The following is a 14,844-nucleotide window of genomic DNA, read 5'->3' as shown; positions in this document are numbered from 1 at the left end:
AAACCGTGCCTCTAAAAAAAAAGGAAACCAGGAAGCGTTAACATGTTGGAAACATGACTTGAACACCAGAGCCGTTGCAAAAGGACAGCAATGATTTAATGCTTTTCACTTATTAAACTAGCAAAAATATATATATATTTAATTATCATACCCAGTTGGGCGCCGTGGTTCATGCCTGTAATCCCAGCACTTTGGGAGGCCGAAATGAGCAGGTCACTTGAGGTCAGGACTTTGAGACCAGCCTGGCTAACATGGTGAAACCCCATCTCTACTAAAAACACAAAAATTAGCCAGTCGTGGTGGTGAGCGCCTGTAGACCCAGCTACTCAGGAGGCTGAGGCACGAGAATCACTTGAACCCAGGAGGTAGAGGTTACAGTGGGGCGAAATCATGCCCCTGCATTCCAGCCTGGACAACAGAGTGAGACTCCATCTCAAAAATAAAAGTAAGAATAAGGGCCGGGCGCGGTGGCTCACGCCTGTAATACCAGCACTTTGGGAGGCCAAGGTGGGAGGATCCAGAGGTCAGGAGATTGAGACCATCCTGGCTAACATGGTGAAACCCCATCTCTACTAAAACTACAAAAAATTATCCGGGTGTGGTGGCGGGCACCTGTAGTCCCAGCTACTTGGGAGGCTGAGGCAGGAGAATCACTTGAACCCGGGAGGCGGAGCTTGCAGTGAGCCGAGATCGTGCCACTGCACTCCAGCCTGGGCGAGAGCGAGATTCCATCTCAAAAAAAGAAAAAGAAAAAAAGAATAAACCACATTACCAGAGTACTTAAAAGGTTAAAGTATGGAGCAGGAACACTCAAAGGCCTGGTAAATACCTAAACTAGTACACCTATAACTAAATATTCCATATTGCTACTGCAAAATGCCATAAGGCAAAGGAACCCAGAAACCCATACAGTTCACTAACGTAATATAGTCTAATTTGTGCCCCATAAACTTAAATACACATACTGCTTTAGGGTTAATACTCCCTCCTTTCCTAACAATGTGAAGATGGTGGCAAAGAGCAATACTTCCATTACTCACAGCTCAGCAACCTCCTGTTCCTCCTCCCAGGCTTCCTTGTGTGTTAGCTGACTGCTTCCAGTACTCTTGCATGTCCAGATGCGCTCACTGTACCTTTCCAAGCGGGCTTCATACTCTCTGTTGGCAGTAGTTCAGGAAAACAATATGCAAGCAACAGAGACAATCAACCCATACCCATAAGATACTTATATATAGAAAAAAATCTAGTCTCCTTTTTAAAATGTATAGCATGAGAGGATAAAAATGGAATTGGAGGCTGGGCGCAGCGGTTCACGCCTGTAATCCCAGCACTTTGGGAGGCCGAGGTGGGCGGATCACGAGGTCAGGAAATCGAGACCAGCCTGGCTAACACGGTGAAACCCGTGTCTACTAAAAATACAAAAAATTAGCTGGGAGTGGTGGCGGGCGCCTGTAGTCCTAGCTACTTAGGAGGCTGAGGCAGGAGAATGGCGTGAACCCGGGAGGCGGAGCTTGCAGTGAGCCAAGATCACACCACTGCACTCAAGCCTGGGAGACAGTGCGACTCCGTCTCAAAAAATAAAAAAAATTTAAAAAATGAAAAAAATGGAATCAGGGCCCAAAGCAAGATGACTAAGACTAAAGTATGATGAGAATGGATTGTCATGGCTGGGCGCCTGCGTGGGATTTACAGACTGGGATGATCATGTCTCTAAATCTCAGCATTTTGAGAGGCCACAGCAGGACAATCACTTGAGACCAGGAGTTCGAGACCAGCCTGGGCAACATGGTGAGACCTCGTCTCTACAAAAAATAAAAATAAAAAATAATAAAAATGGTTTTTCATGTTTTACAAAAAAAATTAATATTTTAGTACAAATGTGATTTCCTCAATTCACCAAAGTTTCATTACACAAGACTTACGCTGTACTAAAAACTCGTAAGAAAAAGTAAAGGTACATTAAAACACAAGTCATAAAAAATAACAATGTAAGGTAAGCAAAATTTTTAGAAAACTCAGACAACAAGTTTAAGAGTCAGTCCACTGCCGGGCGTGGTGGCTCACGCCTGTAATCCCAGCACTTTGGGAGTCCGAGGCGAGCAGATCACCTGAAGTCAGAAGTTCAAGACCAGCCTGACCAACATGGAGAAACCCTATCTCTACTAAAAATCCAAAAAAAAAAAAAAAAAAAATTAGCCACGCTTGGTGGTGCATGCCTATAATCCCAGCTACTCGAGAGGCTGAGGCAGGAGAATCACTTGAACCCGGGAGGCAGAGGTTGCAGTGAGCCGAGATGGAGCCATTGCACTCCAGCCTGGGAGATAAGAGCGAAACTCCACCTCAAAAAAAAAAAAAAGGAATTGGTCTACAGTAAAATGAGGTGACTAGGCCACAGTCTCACAGGCAGTTTGGAATAACCTTGAGCATACATTAATGATCCATTTACCCACAGCCCTCCAGTCCACCTTGGAAACATGTTACTTCTTAGGGTTTACAAGCTTGTCCAACCTGCGGCCCAGGACGGCTTTGAACAGCCCAACACAAATTCGTAAAGTTTCTTAAAACATTATGAGATTTTTGTGTGATTTTTTTTTTTTTTTTTTTAGCTGATCAACTGTTTTTAGTGTTAGTGTATTTCATGTGTGGCCCGAGACAATTCTTCTTCCAATATGGCCAAAAGATTGGATACCCCTGGTTTAAAAAATAAATTTCATAAAATACTTAGAAGTATTCCGGAAAGTACTTTTGATATAATATTTATCCAGTCTCTATGATGTCTCCAATAATACTGAGATTTAGAAGATCATTTACTAGCCGTTTAGACAGTCTTCGTGAGGGAGACAGGGAAAGAAAACATCAAGTTGGTAGCGTAAATATGGCAACTTTCCACACAAAACCAACTGGAATTCACCATCAGCCGGCCACTTCCAAATTCAAACGGCAAGTAACTAATTTACTTTTAAGCACAGCAACAGATGCTATGTAAGAAAATCAACTGACATAAGCAGAAAGTTAGCGAACAATACCTGTATATTCCAAGTGACACATTTTATAGTGGCTGAAATAAAAGTATTTAAACAGTTTCCTCTACAATACTATCTAACAACTAAACAAATATTCTAATTTTTGTTTTTAGAAACAAGGCTGGCCTGGATCTCCCGAGCTCAAGAGATCCTCCTGCCTTAGCCTCCTGAATAGCTGGTATTACAGACTTACACTGCAGCACCTAGCTCATTTTTATCTATTTATGTATTTATTTTTGACACAGGGTCTCACTCTGTCACCCAGGCTGAAGTGCAGTGGTGGGATCATGGCTCACTGTAGCCTTGACCTCCTGGGGTCAAGCAATCCTGGGCCTCAGCCTCCTGAGTAGCTAGGACTACAGGTGCACACCACCATGCCCACCTACATTTTTTATCTTTTGCAGAGTCAGGGTCTCACCACATTGCCCAGGCTGGTCTTGAACTCCTGGGCTCAAACAGTCCTCCTGCCTCAATCTCCCAAAGTTATGGGATTACAGGTGTGAGCCACCACGCCCAGCCACATTTTTAATAAATATAGATGCTTGGTTTTCCAAGGTTATGATCAGCAAAAACGCAAACAAGAACAAACCCACAGGTAATCCAAAATAGTAACTTTATCCAATAGTATAAGCACCTTTGCTCATTGTGGATCTTTCCCCAGATCAGCTAAAACTGAGTAATAAATCCATTTTCCTTAGCAGGGGCGGTGCTAATATCTAAGTGATTAAACAAAATATATAGAATGTTTGAGTAAAAACCTGAGTCAGTCTTCCATATACAGCTATGTAAATCCAATCACTGAAAAATTTTCAAACTTATACCCAGAGAAGAGCAACGGAATGGCTTCCACAGGACATTATCCCAAGACGGATTTGTATTATTTTTGTCTGCTGCACTGGGGAGTGGAAGGGATGGGTAGTAAAGTAAGGACAGAGGAGGAATCATTAAGTGGACTTATTTAAGCTTTCAAAAAGCTTGATAACATTCTAACACATTATTTAGCCATATTTAAGAAGCTCCAGTAGGCATGGTAGCTTACACATGCAATCCCAGCATTTGGGAGGACAAAGTGGGGGGATCTTGAGCCCAGGGGTTCAAAACCAGCCTGAACATAGCAACTTTACAAAAAACTATTAAAAGAAAAAAAAAAAAAAAAACTCACTGTGTCATCAGAGAGAATGTAAGAGAAATACATTAACAAATATGTCTTAAAGAGAGAACAGTAAGTTTTCATTATTACAGGTTGAGGATCCCTTATCTAAAATGCTTAGAACCGGGAGTATTTTGGATTTCGAATTTCTTTCAGATTTTGGAGTATTTGCATTATACTTACTAGTTCAGCATCCCAAATCCAAATATCCAAAATGCTCCAATGAGCTCTTCCTTTGAGCATCATGTTGGGGCTCAAAAACTTTCAGATTTTGGAGCATTTCTGATTTATGGATTTGGGATGTTCAACCCAGAGTTGTTACTTTAAAAAGTAGGGGCCAGAAAAAAACAAAACAAAAAAACGTAGAGGCCGGCCAGGCACAGTGGCTCACGCCTATAATCCCGGCACTTTGGGAGGCCAAGGCAGGTGGATCACCTGAGGTCAGGAGTTCGAGACCAGCCTGGCCAACATGGTGAAACCCCGTCTCTACTAAAAATATAAAAAATTAGCCAGGCATGGTGGTGTGCGGCTGTAATCCCAGCTACTCGGGAGGCTGATGCAGGAGAATTATTTGAACCTTGGAAACGGAGGTTGCAGTGAGCTGAGATCGTGCCATTGCACTGTAGCCTGGGCAACAAGAGTGAAACTCAGTCTCAAAAAAAAAAAAAAAAACACCGCATAGTGGCAGTTTATGAGGCCCAGGCACGAACATCACTGAAGCCCAGGAGTTCAAGAGCAGCCTGGGCAACATAGCAAAATCCCATCTCTATTTAAAAAAAAAAAAAAAAAAAATTAGTTGAATGTGGTGGCACAGGCCTGTAGTTCCAGCTACTCAGGGATCTGAGGTGGGAGGATCACTTGAGCCCAGGAGGTGGAGGTTGCAGGGAGCTGTGATGGAGAGCAACAGAAGGAGACTGTCTGAAAAAAGATGATTAGGCCGGGCATGGTGGGTCACGCCTGCAATCCCAGCACTTTGGGAGGCTGAAGTGGGTGGATCACGAGGTCAGGAGTTCAAGACCAGCCTGGCCAAGATGGTGAAACCCTGTCTCTACTAAAAATACAAAAACTAGCCGAGCATGGTGGCGGGCGCCTGTAATCCCAGCTACTTGGGAGGCTGAGGCAGAGAACTGCTTGAATGAGGAAGGCGGAGGTTGCAGTGAGCCAAGATCACACCACTGTACTCCAGCCTGGATGACAGAGTGAGAATCTGTCTCAAAAAAGAAAAAGAAAAAAAAAAAAAGAACCTCCAAACTCACACAATCACGACGAACTCATCACACCTTCTCTGCCAAGAATATACAGTCCTCTATTATTCATCTAAATTCTAATCATCCTTTAGATCTCAAAAATAACTTTTCCCAGAAAACATTCATTGAACCTTCAAATATGATACGTTGTATTAGTTTCTAACTATTCACCTCCTTTCCATAAGAGGATTTTTACATCTCCACCTACTGCTATATGGCTTGTCTACAAGGTCCCTGAAGAGGAATGTACCTCCCCTCTCCATTAACATCAAGCTTGCCCACGTGACTTGTTTCGACCAATAGATGTGAGCAGATGTAATATATGTCACTTCCAGGAAGAGGCTTAAAGTCATGATGTCTTCTAGCTCTTTCTCTGTGCCACTAGCAAGACATGTCACACACAGGGTCTGCCCCTCCAGCCTTGTTCTTTTTTTTTTTTTTTTGAGGCAGGGTCTTGCTCTGTCACCCAAGCTGGAGTGCAATGGCACCATCTCGCTTCACTGCAACCTTTGCCTCCTGGACTCAAGTGATCCTCCCACCTCAGCCTCCCAAGTAACTGGGACCACAGGCAAACACCAGCATGTCCAGCTAATTTTTCTATTTTTTTTGTAGAGACAGGGTTTCATTCACTATTGTTCAGGCTGATCTCAAATTCCTGGGCTCAAGCAATTCACCTGTCTCAGCCTCCGAAAGTGCTGGGATTACTGGCATGAACCACTATACCAGGTGTCAGCCTTGGTCTTAAAATGAGAAAAATGTGGCAGGGCGTGGTGGCTCACGCCTGTAATCCCAGCACTTTGGGAGGCAGAGCGGGGCGGATCACTTGAGGCCAGGTGTTCGAGACTAGCCTGGCCAACATGGTGAAACCCCGTCTCTACTTAAAATGTACAAAAAAGGAGCCAGGCGTGCCTGTAGTCCCAGCTACTCGGGAGGCTGAGGCAGGAGAATCACTTGAACCCAGGAGGCGGAAGTTGCAGTGAGCCGAGATGGCACCACTGTACTCCAGCCTGGGCTACAGAGCAAGACTCCACTCAAAAGCAAAGAGAAAAATGTGGTTTTCTTTTTTATTATTTATTTATGTTTTTGGAGATGGGGGTCTCACTACATTGCCTTGTCTGGTCTCAAGCTTCTGGGTTTAAGGAATCCTCCAGCTTTGGCCTCCTGAGTAGCTGGGACTACAGGCGCACACCACCGCATCCAACTGTTTCTACTTTTTTCCCACCATTTTTTTCTTTTTTTAATATGAGAGTACTACAAAATTTTAAATTACATATGGCTTATATTACACTTTTGTTGGACAGCACTGAAACTTAAAGTATACATCTCAGAAAATGTCCTCTGACAGTACTAACTTAAAATTAATTGACTAGTCAAATTAATTATAAAATCTGGAGCCGGGCGCGGTGGCTCACGTCTGTAATCCCAGCACTGTGGGAGGCCAAGCGGGGGGTGGATCACCGAGGTCAGGAATTCGAGACCAGCCTAGCCAACATGGTGAAACTACTAAAAATACAAAAAATAGCCAGGCATGGTGGCAGGCGCCTGTAATCCCAGCTACTTGGGAGGCTGAGGCAGAAGAATTGCTTGAAGCTGGGAGGCGGAGGTTGCAGTGAGCCAAGATCGCACTATTGCACTCCAGCCTGGGCGACAGACCGAGACTGTCTCAAAAAAAAAAAAAAAAAAAAAAACTGAAAAAGAATTTCCTACAACCCCTAAACAATGGCTATTTTAAGTTTGTGTAATTGCTCTGGTAACTGTTCTGGTAATTAACTTATATTAAGAGAAAGCAAGGCCGGGCATGGTGGCTCACGCCTGTAATCCCAATACTTTGGGAGGCTGAGGCCGGTGGATCAACTTGAGGTCAGGAGTTCGAGACCAGCCTGGCCAACATGGTAAAACCCCGTCTCTACTAAAAATAGAAAAAATTAGCTGGGCGTGGTGGTGGGCGCCTGTAATCCCAGTTACTCGGGAGTCTGAGGCAGGAGAATTGCTTGAACCCAGGAGGCGGAGGTTGTAGTGAACCAAGATCGCACCACTGCACTCCAGTCTGGATGACACAGCAATAACCCATCTCAAAAAAAAAAAAAAAAAAAAGAGAGAAAGTAAGGCCACACACAGTGACTCACACCTGTAATTCCAGCACTTTGGGAGGCTGAAGCGGGAGGATCACTTGAGGTTAGAAATCCAAGACCAGCCGGGGCAACTTTGCAAGACCTCGTCTCTATAAAACGTACAAAAATTAGGCGTGGTGGTGTGCACCTATGGTTATAGCTACTCAGCAGGCTGAGTGGGAAGAATCACTTGAGCCTGGGGAGTTGGAGGCTGAAGTAAGCCATGATCACACATCACTGCACTCCAGCCTGGGCAAGAGTTGAGAGCCTGTCTCAATAAATAAATAAATAAGAAAAAAAGGGAAAGCAAGAAAAAAAATGAAAATGAAAAGGCAAAAAGGCCCATCAGAAGGATATTGAGTCAGCTGCCTCTAAATCCTGTTTCAGATTTTAGGTTACCAAAATAAGTCACTCACTCTCAAATAACCTCTCAGAGCAAATGCCAATTGAGGTTTTTATGTTCCAGCAACTGCTGCACATATAATTGCAGACAAAATGTCAAAGCAACTCTCCAAAGGTTGTGTAAGCTATAAAAGATATTTTCAAATCCTAGACTATCTCATTATGCATCTACTTTGCCATCAGCTACCTCCTTATCACAATATGCTGCTGCTTTGTTCTCTTTCGTCTTGCAGGGATTGTTTCTTTCAATTAAGTACTTGATATCCTGAAAAGATGTGGCCCAGAAAAGTATAGAGTCAAAAAAACATAACTGTAACCTAAGCGCTCTAAGTCAGAAGACGGCAGAGTGAGCCAACTCAAGATTTGCTTTTTACTCGATTTTCTCTCTTACTCGATTTTTTCTCTTAAAGACTCCAGATTGTCTTTAAGTTAAAAACAAGTCTAATATGGCATAATGTATTACTTTAAAGAATGTACAAAAACCAGGCCGGGCGCAGTGGCTCACGTCTGTAATCCCAGCACTATGGGAGGCCGAGGTGGGAGGATCACAAGGTCAGGAGATCAAGACTATCCTGGCTAACACAGTGAAACCCCGTCTCTACTAAAATTACCAAAAAAAAAAAAAAAAATTAGCCAGGCATGGTGGCGGGCGCCTGTAGTCCCAGCTACTTAGGAGGCTGAGGCAGGAGAATGGCATGAACCCGGGAGGCGGAGCTTGGAGTGAGCCAAGATCGCGCCACTGCACTCTAGCCTGGGCTACAGAGCTGAGACTCAGTCTCAAAAAAAAAAAAAAAATGTATAAAAACCGCCAGGCGCGGTGGCTCATGCCTGTAATCCCAGCACTTTTGGAGGCCAAGGCGGGCAGATCACGAGGTCAGGAGAGCGAGACCATCCTGGCTAACATGGTGAAACCCCGTCGCTACTAAAAATACAAAAAATTAGCCAGGCGTCGTGGCGGGCGCCTGTAGTCCCAGCTACTCGGGAGGCTGAGGCAGGAGAATGGCATGAACCCGGGAGGTGGAGCTTGCAGTGAGCCGAGATCGCGCCACTGCACTCCAGCCTGGGAAACAGAGCGAGACTCCATCTCAAAAAATAAATAAAAATAAGAATAAAAATCAACGTAAGAGCTCAGTATTCCAAATGTCCAGTAAAACTCTATCTTACAACTACAACTTAACTCCATCTATAGCTACTCAACTCTTAACACATGCTCTAAGGCAGGCGCAGTAGTGCGTGCCTGTACTCCCAGCTACTCTGGAGGCTGAGGCAGGAGGATCTCTTGAGTCCAGTTCAAGGCTTTCCTGTGCTACCACCTCGTCTGTGAACAGCTGCTGCACTCCAGCCTGGGCAACACAGCAAGATTCCATCTCTTAAAACAAAACAAAAACATGCTCTAGTCACACTTGTGTAGAGCCAGATTAACAGTATGAATAAGCCCCTCATTATCATACCCTCGATAAATTCTCACATAATGATGCTACAAAGGTCATGAACTAGTTGTTTCTAAGCTTTAGAAACTATGATAGTTGAAGCAACACAACAAAAATACTCATCTACAACATGCTGCTTGTAGCTCCAATTGCTGCCTAAAACCTATCTTGACTTAAATACAGTCAGTGTCACATCAAGAACTGATTATGATAAAATTAATGTTTTCCAAGATCTAGTGTCCTGACTGTGGGAATACCTTAGGAAGTAATGAACCATACAAAGCTACAGTACAATCAACATAATCACCAATATATATAACACCTAGTCATTAAATGTGTGCATCACTCACAACTTCCACTAAGTTTAATAAAGATTTACAACATACTCCAAGAACATACCAACATACAGCTTTAAGTCAGTAAAATATCACACAAATTTCTGTGATACATGCAATCAAAAGGTAGGTATTAAAAGAAAATTAAAATATCAAGTCCCATTAAAAACATAATTGTAAATATAAATTGAGAACTGGGAATACTACTTCAAAGGCAGCTGTTACCCAACCACATATTTGTTCTCCTCTATGAAACCACTAATAGCCTAATAAAGAAATATGCCAATCTGCCAACCATACAGTACAATTGTTTAAAAACCATCCTCAAAGTGCTTCCACTTGCAGAAATTCCCAAAAGGGCAATTTCCCCCCAATATATAATATGCTTTAAGATTTCTTTTGTTAAAACAGTTCTAAATGCTGTTATGGGAAATTAAAAAATGAAGAATGTTTATTAAATACATACCACTTAAAATGTTTCCGGTTTCAGTTTTCAATTGTTACCATCAAAACTCTTCATATATATATTTCAATTTCATTCATTCAATAATATGAAAAAGCCTGCGTTGCCAGTCCTAAATTAACTCCCTACAGCCATTTTTTACATAGCTTAGTACCTGAAATATACTTAGAAATTTTCTCTTCTCTATGGCATGTTTCTTATACTCCGCTAGAACCAGACCTGAGAAAGTATCATCTGAAAGTGTGTGAGCATCCATCAACGGCTCAAAACATTAACGACATTAGAAAAGTATATGTCGGATTCTCACAAGTTGCTACTCCACTGCCGATTCGAATGTATTAAAAAGTAGGGTACTGGCCAGGCGCGGTGGCTCACGCCTGTAATCCCAGTACTTTGGGAGGCCGAGACGGGCGGATCACCTGAGGTCAGTAGTTTGAGACCAGCCTGGCCAACATGGTAAAACCCCATCTCTACTAAAAACACAAAAAATTAGCCGGGCGTGGTGGCACGCGCCTATAATCCCAGCTACTCAGGAGGCTGAGGCAGGAGAATCGCTTGAACCCTGGAGGCGGAGATTGCAGTGAGCCCATATCGCGCCACTGCACTCCCGCCTGGGTTAACAAGAGCGAAACTGCGTCTCAAAAAAAAAAGAGTGGGGTACCTTCAGCATAATGTAGTATTTGGTAGAGCTAGTGGAACTTCTCCAAAGCATTCCAAGTCTTCACAGGACAAGAAAAAAACCAGATTACCACCCTTCCACTTTAAAGTGCCTTACCTTATACCACAATGACAAAAAAGTGAGGTAATATTTAAATTAATTGAAAATGAAGGAGTAACATTCCACCTTCTTCTGTTGATTGACTTACAGGGATGAGGTAGGAAGAGCGGTGGAGTCTACCCCGCTTTTATCATTTGACTTTCAACAAGTCAACCTCCACTCTCTGGGCCAACTCGGCAAACCAAGCCCGAGGACCCGACCACCTCCAAGATCCACTTCAGCTCCAAGATGCTACAGCTCTGTTTCTCCTAGAGCCTTCTTCCAGCATGGACTGATTTTCCAGGTCCCTTTGTGTGTATACTCCCCACAAAGGGACACTCACAAATTGCACTCCAACAAGAATGAGATTATCCTCTAAAGTACTGCATTAAAGTGAGGATCAGGGAGAAACGAAATAACTGTCAGAGACACTTCCTCCTATACAGAAGCAAGCAAGAAACTGAGAAATCAAGTCCTTCCGAACAGAAGGGGCTGAGAAAACTCATAACACATTAGCCTTCACTCTTAAAGCTTTCAGTCATCAAAGAAATGCTTGATTCCGAAATCGTTTGTTTTTTTTTTACAGATAAGCCTCAAAAACGATTCTTCTGGCACCCATTAAAAAAAAAAAAGCAAATAAAAGCTGCACAACTTTTCACTAAAAGATAATGTTTATGCAAGAAATCTTAGTCATGACGAGAGGATGCTTCCTTTGTAAAACATCCAATTTCATGTTCCTAAAATACAACATAAAAACTTCACGTCTTGGTTGTTTTTAGTTTTTTTTTAATTTTAACAAATACCAATCTCTTTCTAAACCTTCAAAATTTCAAACTTGTGTCTGCCCAGGGAAGGCAGGCATCAGCTCCTCCACAGGCAGCTTCCTTCCCTCCCTTTCCTCTAAGTGGGGAATCTCATTTCTAGTTTTCTGCCCCAGGGTTCTGTCAGTTCATCCCCGGCCTAAAGTCCCCTCGGGAGAAGAAAAAAACGCCAAGTATCCCCGCAGAGATCGGGGTAAGACGCAATTGAGTCTTGCACACGCCGCATCACGAGGCCGCGCGAGTACAATTTCAAAACTTAAGCTGCAGGTTTCATTTAAATTAAAAAAAAATTTTTTGTAAAAAGCAAAGGAGGAAACCTAGCTCCCCCTCCCCACGCCTCCTCCTCCCTCTGGGGTCCTCAAGGCCTAAAGCCAACCCAGGGGAGGTAATGGGGATGGGGGATGCGCTCCTCGCCGGCGAGGCCCCGGGACAAAGTGCGGGGCCCCGGGGGCGGCCGAAGCGGGCCCTTCTCCCTCCAGGGCCGGTGCGCGCCCCCCGCCGGATCCCCGGGAAGGATCGGCGGGCGCAGGCTGAGACTCAGCCTCCAGGCCCGCGAGCGGCCGGGGCGCGCTGACAGCTGCCCCCGGCGGGGGATGCGCGGCTGACCTGGTCTCGCGAGCCCCAGGCCCTACCCCGGCCCAGCCCGGCCCGCGCGGCTGATAAAGGATACTCCCGGGTGCGGAAGGCCTCCTGAGTGTGCGGGATGGTGAAGAGCGGCTCCTCTCCGGGCAGCGGCTTCACCAGCGGGAAGGGCTTGCGGCCCAGGAGCGGCGCCATCGCGGCGGCGGCGGTGGGGACTGGCGGCTGCTGGGGCCGGCCCCGCGGCGCAGCACTAGGCCCCGCGGCCCGGAGCGAGCGCCAGGCGCCCGGGGGTGGGGTGGGGGAGGGGAGGGGTGAGAGGGCGGCGCGAACTCCGGCTCCCTCACCGCCGGCGCGGCCGCGCGACAATCATGGAGCGGAACGCCGCGGCGCAGAGCTCCCGCGCACACCGCCGCGCCTCCCAGCAGCCCCCCGCCGACCTCCGCTTCGGGTCCCGGCGGCCAGCAGTCACGACTCCTCCTCAGCAGCACGGGAGGAAATTATTGAAAAATGGCGGGAGATTCCCCTCCTCCCCCCGGCCCGGCCACCGCACACACTAACTTGCTCCCCCGTGGCGCCGGTGGCGAATGCTCCAATAGGCGGAGAGCTGGTCACCGCTCACGGCCTATTGGCTCGGAGGAGCTGCCGCTCCGCGCCTGGGTCCCGCCCCCCTGCCCCTGTCGCGTAGTTGGGTTGCAGCGCACTAGAGGGCAGTCTGAAGAGGTGAAAGGTCACGTTATGTAAGCGCCCGTGATAGGCGTGCGGGCCTCCGACGGCAGAGTTAAAAGTGGGGGACATTGGGGGATGGAGAGGACGAGAACTCCAAGAGGTCAAGCCGGAGAAGCCCCTCGCATATACAGATACTGCGCCATCTGTCACCGACGGCGACACCGACATCCGGGCACCACTGTCCGTGTGGTGCGCCGGGGGAGAGGGTGAGCGCGCGGCCAGGGGCTTTGTCTTTCCTCTTGGGCTCCGCCCCCTTCTTAAAGGCGCCGTGCTCGGCCACGCCCGGGGATGCGCGGGTGGGGCTGGGCTCCAGGGAGGGGTTGGCGGGAAGTGGCCCCGGGAGCTTCCCCTAGCAAAGGTTCTGCGTAAGGACAACTTGGGGGCCAGCTTTGCTCACCCCAGAGTTAACTTCTGGGCGAGAGTGTGGTTGAGATCTGGGTAGAAGTATACTGCTTGTTTCTAGGGGCTGGCTGGAAAGTAGACTATAAAAGCTTCTTTGGAGAAATAGATTAAAAGACGTACTTAGTTTTTTGTTTTTTGATTTTTGTTTTTTTTGAGACGGAGTCTCGCACTGTCGCCCAGGCTGGAGGGCAATGGCGCGATATCGGCTCACCGCAACCTCCGCCTCCCGGGTTCAAGAGATTCTCCTGCCTCAGCCTCCCGAGTAGCTGGAATTACTGGCGTGCACCACCACGCCCGGCCAATTTTGTATTATTAGTAGAGAGGGGGCTTCTCCTTGTTGATCAGGCTGGTCTCAAACTCCCGACCTCAGGTAATCCGACCGCCTCGACCTCCCAAGATTTTTTTTTTTTTTTTGAGACGGAGTTTCACTCTTGTTGCCCAGGCTGGAGTGCAATGGTGCAATCTCAGCTCACTGCAACCTCTCCTCCCGGGTTCAAGCTATTCTCTTGCCTCGGCCTCCCGAGTAGCTGGGACTACAGGCGCGCGCCACCACAGCCGGCTATTTTTTGTATTTTGTAGAGACGGGGTTTCACCATGTTGGTCAGGCTGGTCTCGGACTCCTGATCTCAGGTGATCCACCCGCCTCGGCCTCCCAAAGTGTTGGGATTACAGGCGTGAGCCACCACGCCCGGCCAGAACTGTGACTCTGGCTTTTTTTTTTTTTTTTTTTTCTCCCATGATACTCGGCACCTGGCTCGGAACATTGTAGGTGCTAGTGAATACTATTTGAATGAATTGGATCTACCTTTTATTTTTTATTTTTTTTTGTAGAGACAGGGTCTTACTTTATTGCCCAGACTGGTCTCGAACTCTTGGCCTCAAGCAGTTCTCCCGCCTCTGCCTCCCAAAGCGTTGGGATTAGGCGTGAGCCACTGTGGCCAGCCAGGATGTCTCTTTAATAGGTACGTCTACGCCGGGCGCAGTGGCTCACCCCTGTAATCCCAGCACTTTGGGAGGCCGAGGCGGGGGGATCACGGGGTCAGGAGATTGAGACCATACTGGCTAACACGGTGAAACCCCGTCTCTACTAAAAATACAAAAAATTAGCCAGGCGTGGTGGCGGGCGCCTGTAGTTCCAGCTACTCGGGAAGCTTAGGCAGAATGGCGTGAACCCGGAAGGCGGAGCTTGGAGTGAGCGGAGATCGTGCCACTACACTCCAGCCTGGGCGACAGAGCGAGACTCTGTCTCGGGGGGGGGAAAAATAAAATAGGTACGTCTGGTTGGGCACGATGGCTCACGCCTGTAATCCCAGCATTTTGGGAGGCTGAGGCGGGCGGATCATCTGAGCTTGGGAGTTCGAAACCAGCCTGACCAACATGGAGAAACCCTGTCTC

The 14,844-nt window shown here is 46.6% G+C and overlaps 1 protein-coding gene across 1 annotated transcript in view; it reads right to left on the bottom strand.

The window, feature by feature from the left end:
- The window catches only part of BAZ1B (bromodomain adjacent to zinc finger domain 1B), an 82,156-nt gene extending 69,242 nt beyond the window's left edge, over nucleotides 1–12,914 (bottom strand). The window contains exons 1-2 of the mRNA XM_054493805.2: nucleotides 12,410–12,914; nucleotides 1,041–1,157 (exon numbers count right to left, since the gene is read on the bottom strand). Coding sequence (XP_054349780.1) covers nucleotides 1,041–1,157; nucleotides 12,410–12,516 — 224 coding nt within the window. The 5' untranslated portion in view covers nucleotides 12,517–12,914. The remainder of the gene's footprint in view (nucleotides 1–1,040; nucleotides 1,158–12,409) is intronic.
- Nucleotides 12,915–14,844: the final 1,930 nt, after the last annotated feature.

This window comes from Pongo pygmaeus, chromosome 6, assembly GCF_028885625.2.
Source record: "Pongo pygmaeus isolate AG05252 chromosome 6, NHGRI_mPonPyg2-v2.0_pri, whole genome shotgun sequence".
Classification (NCBI taxonomy): Eukaryota; Metazoa; Chordata; class Mammalia; order Primates; family Hominidae; genus Pongo; species Pongo pygmaeus.
Note: the sequence above shows the minus strand (reverse complement) of the source record. Positions and strands in the feature narration are given on the sequence as shown.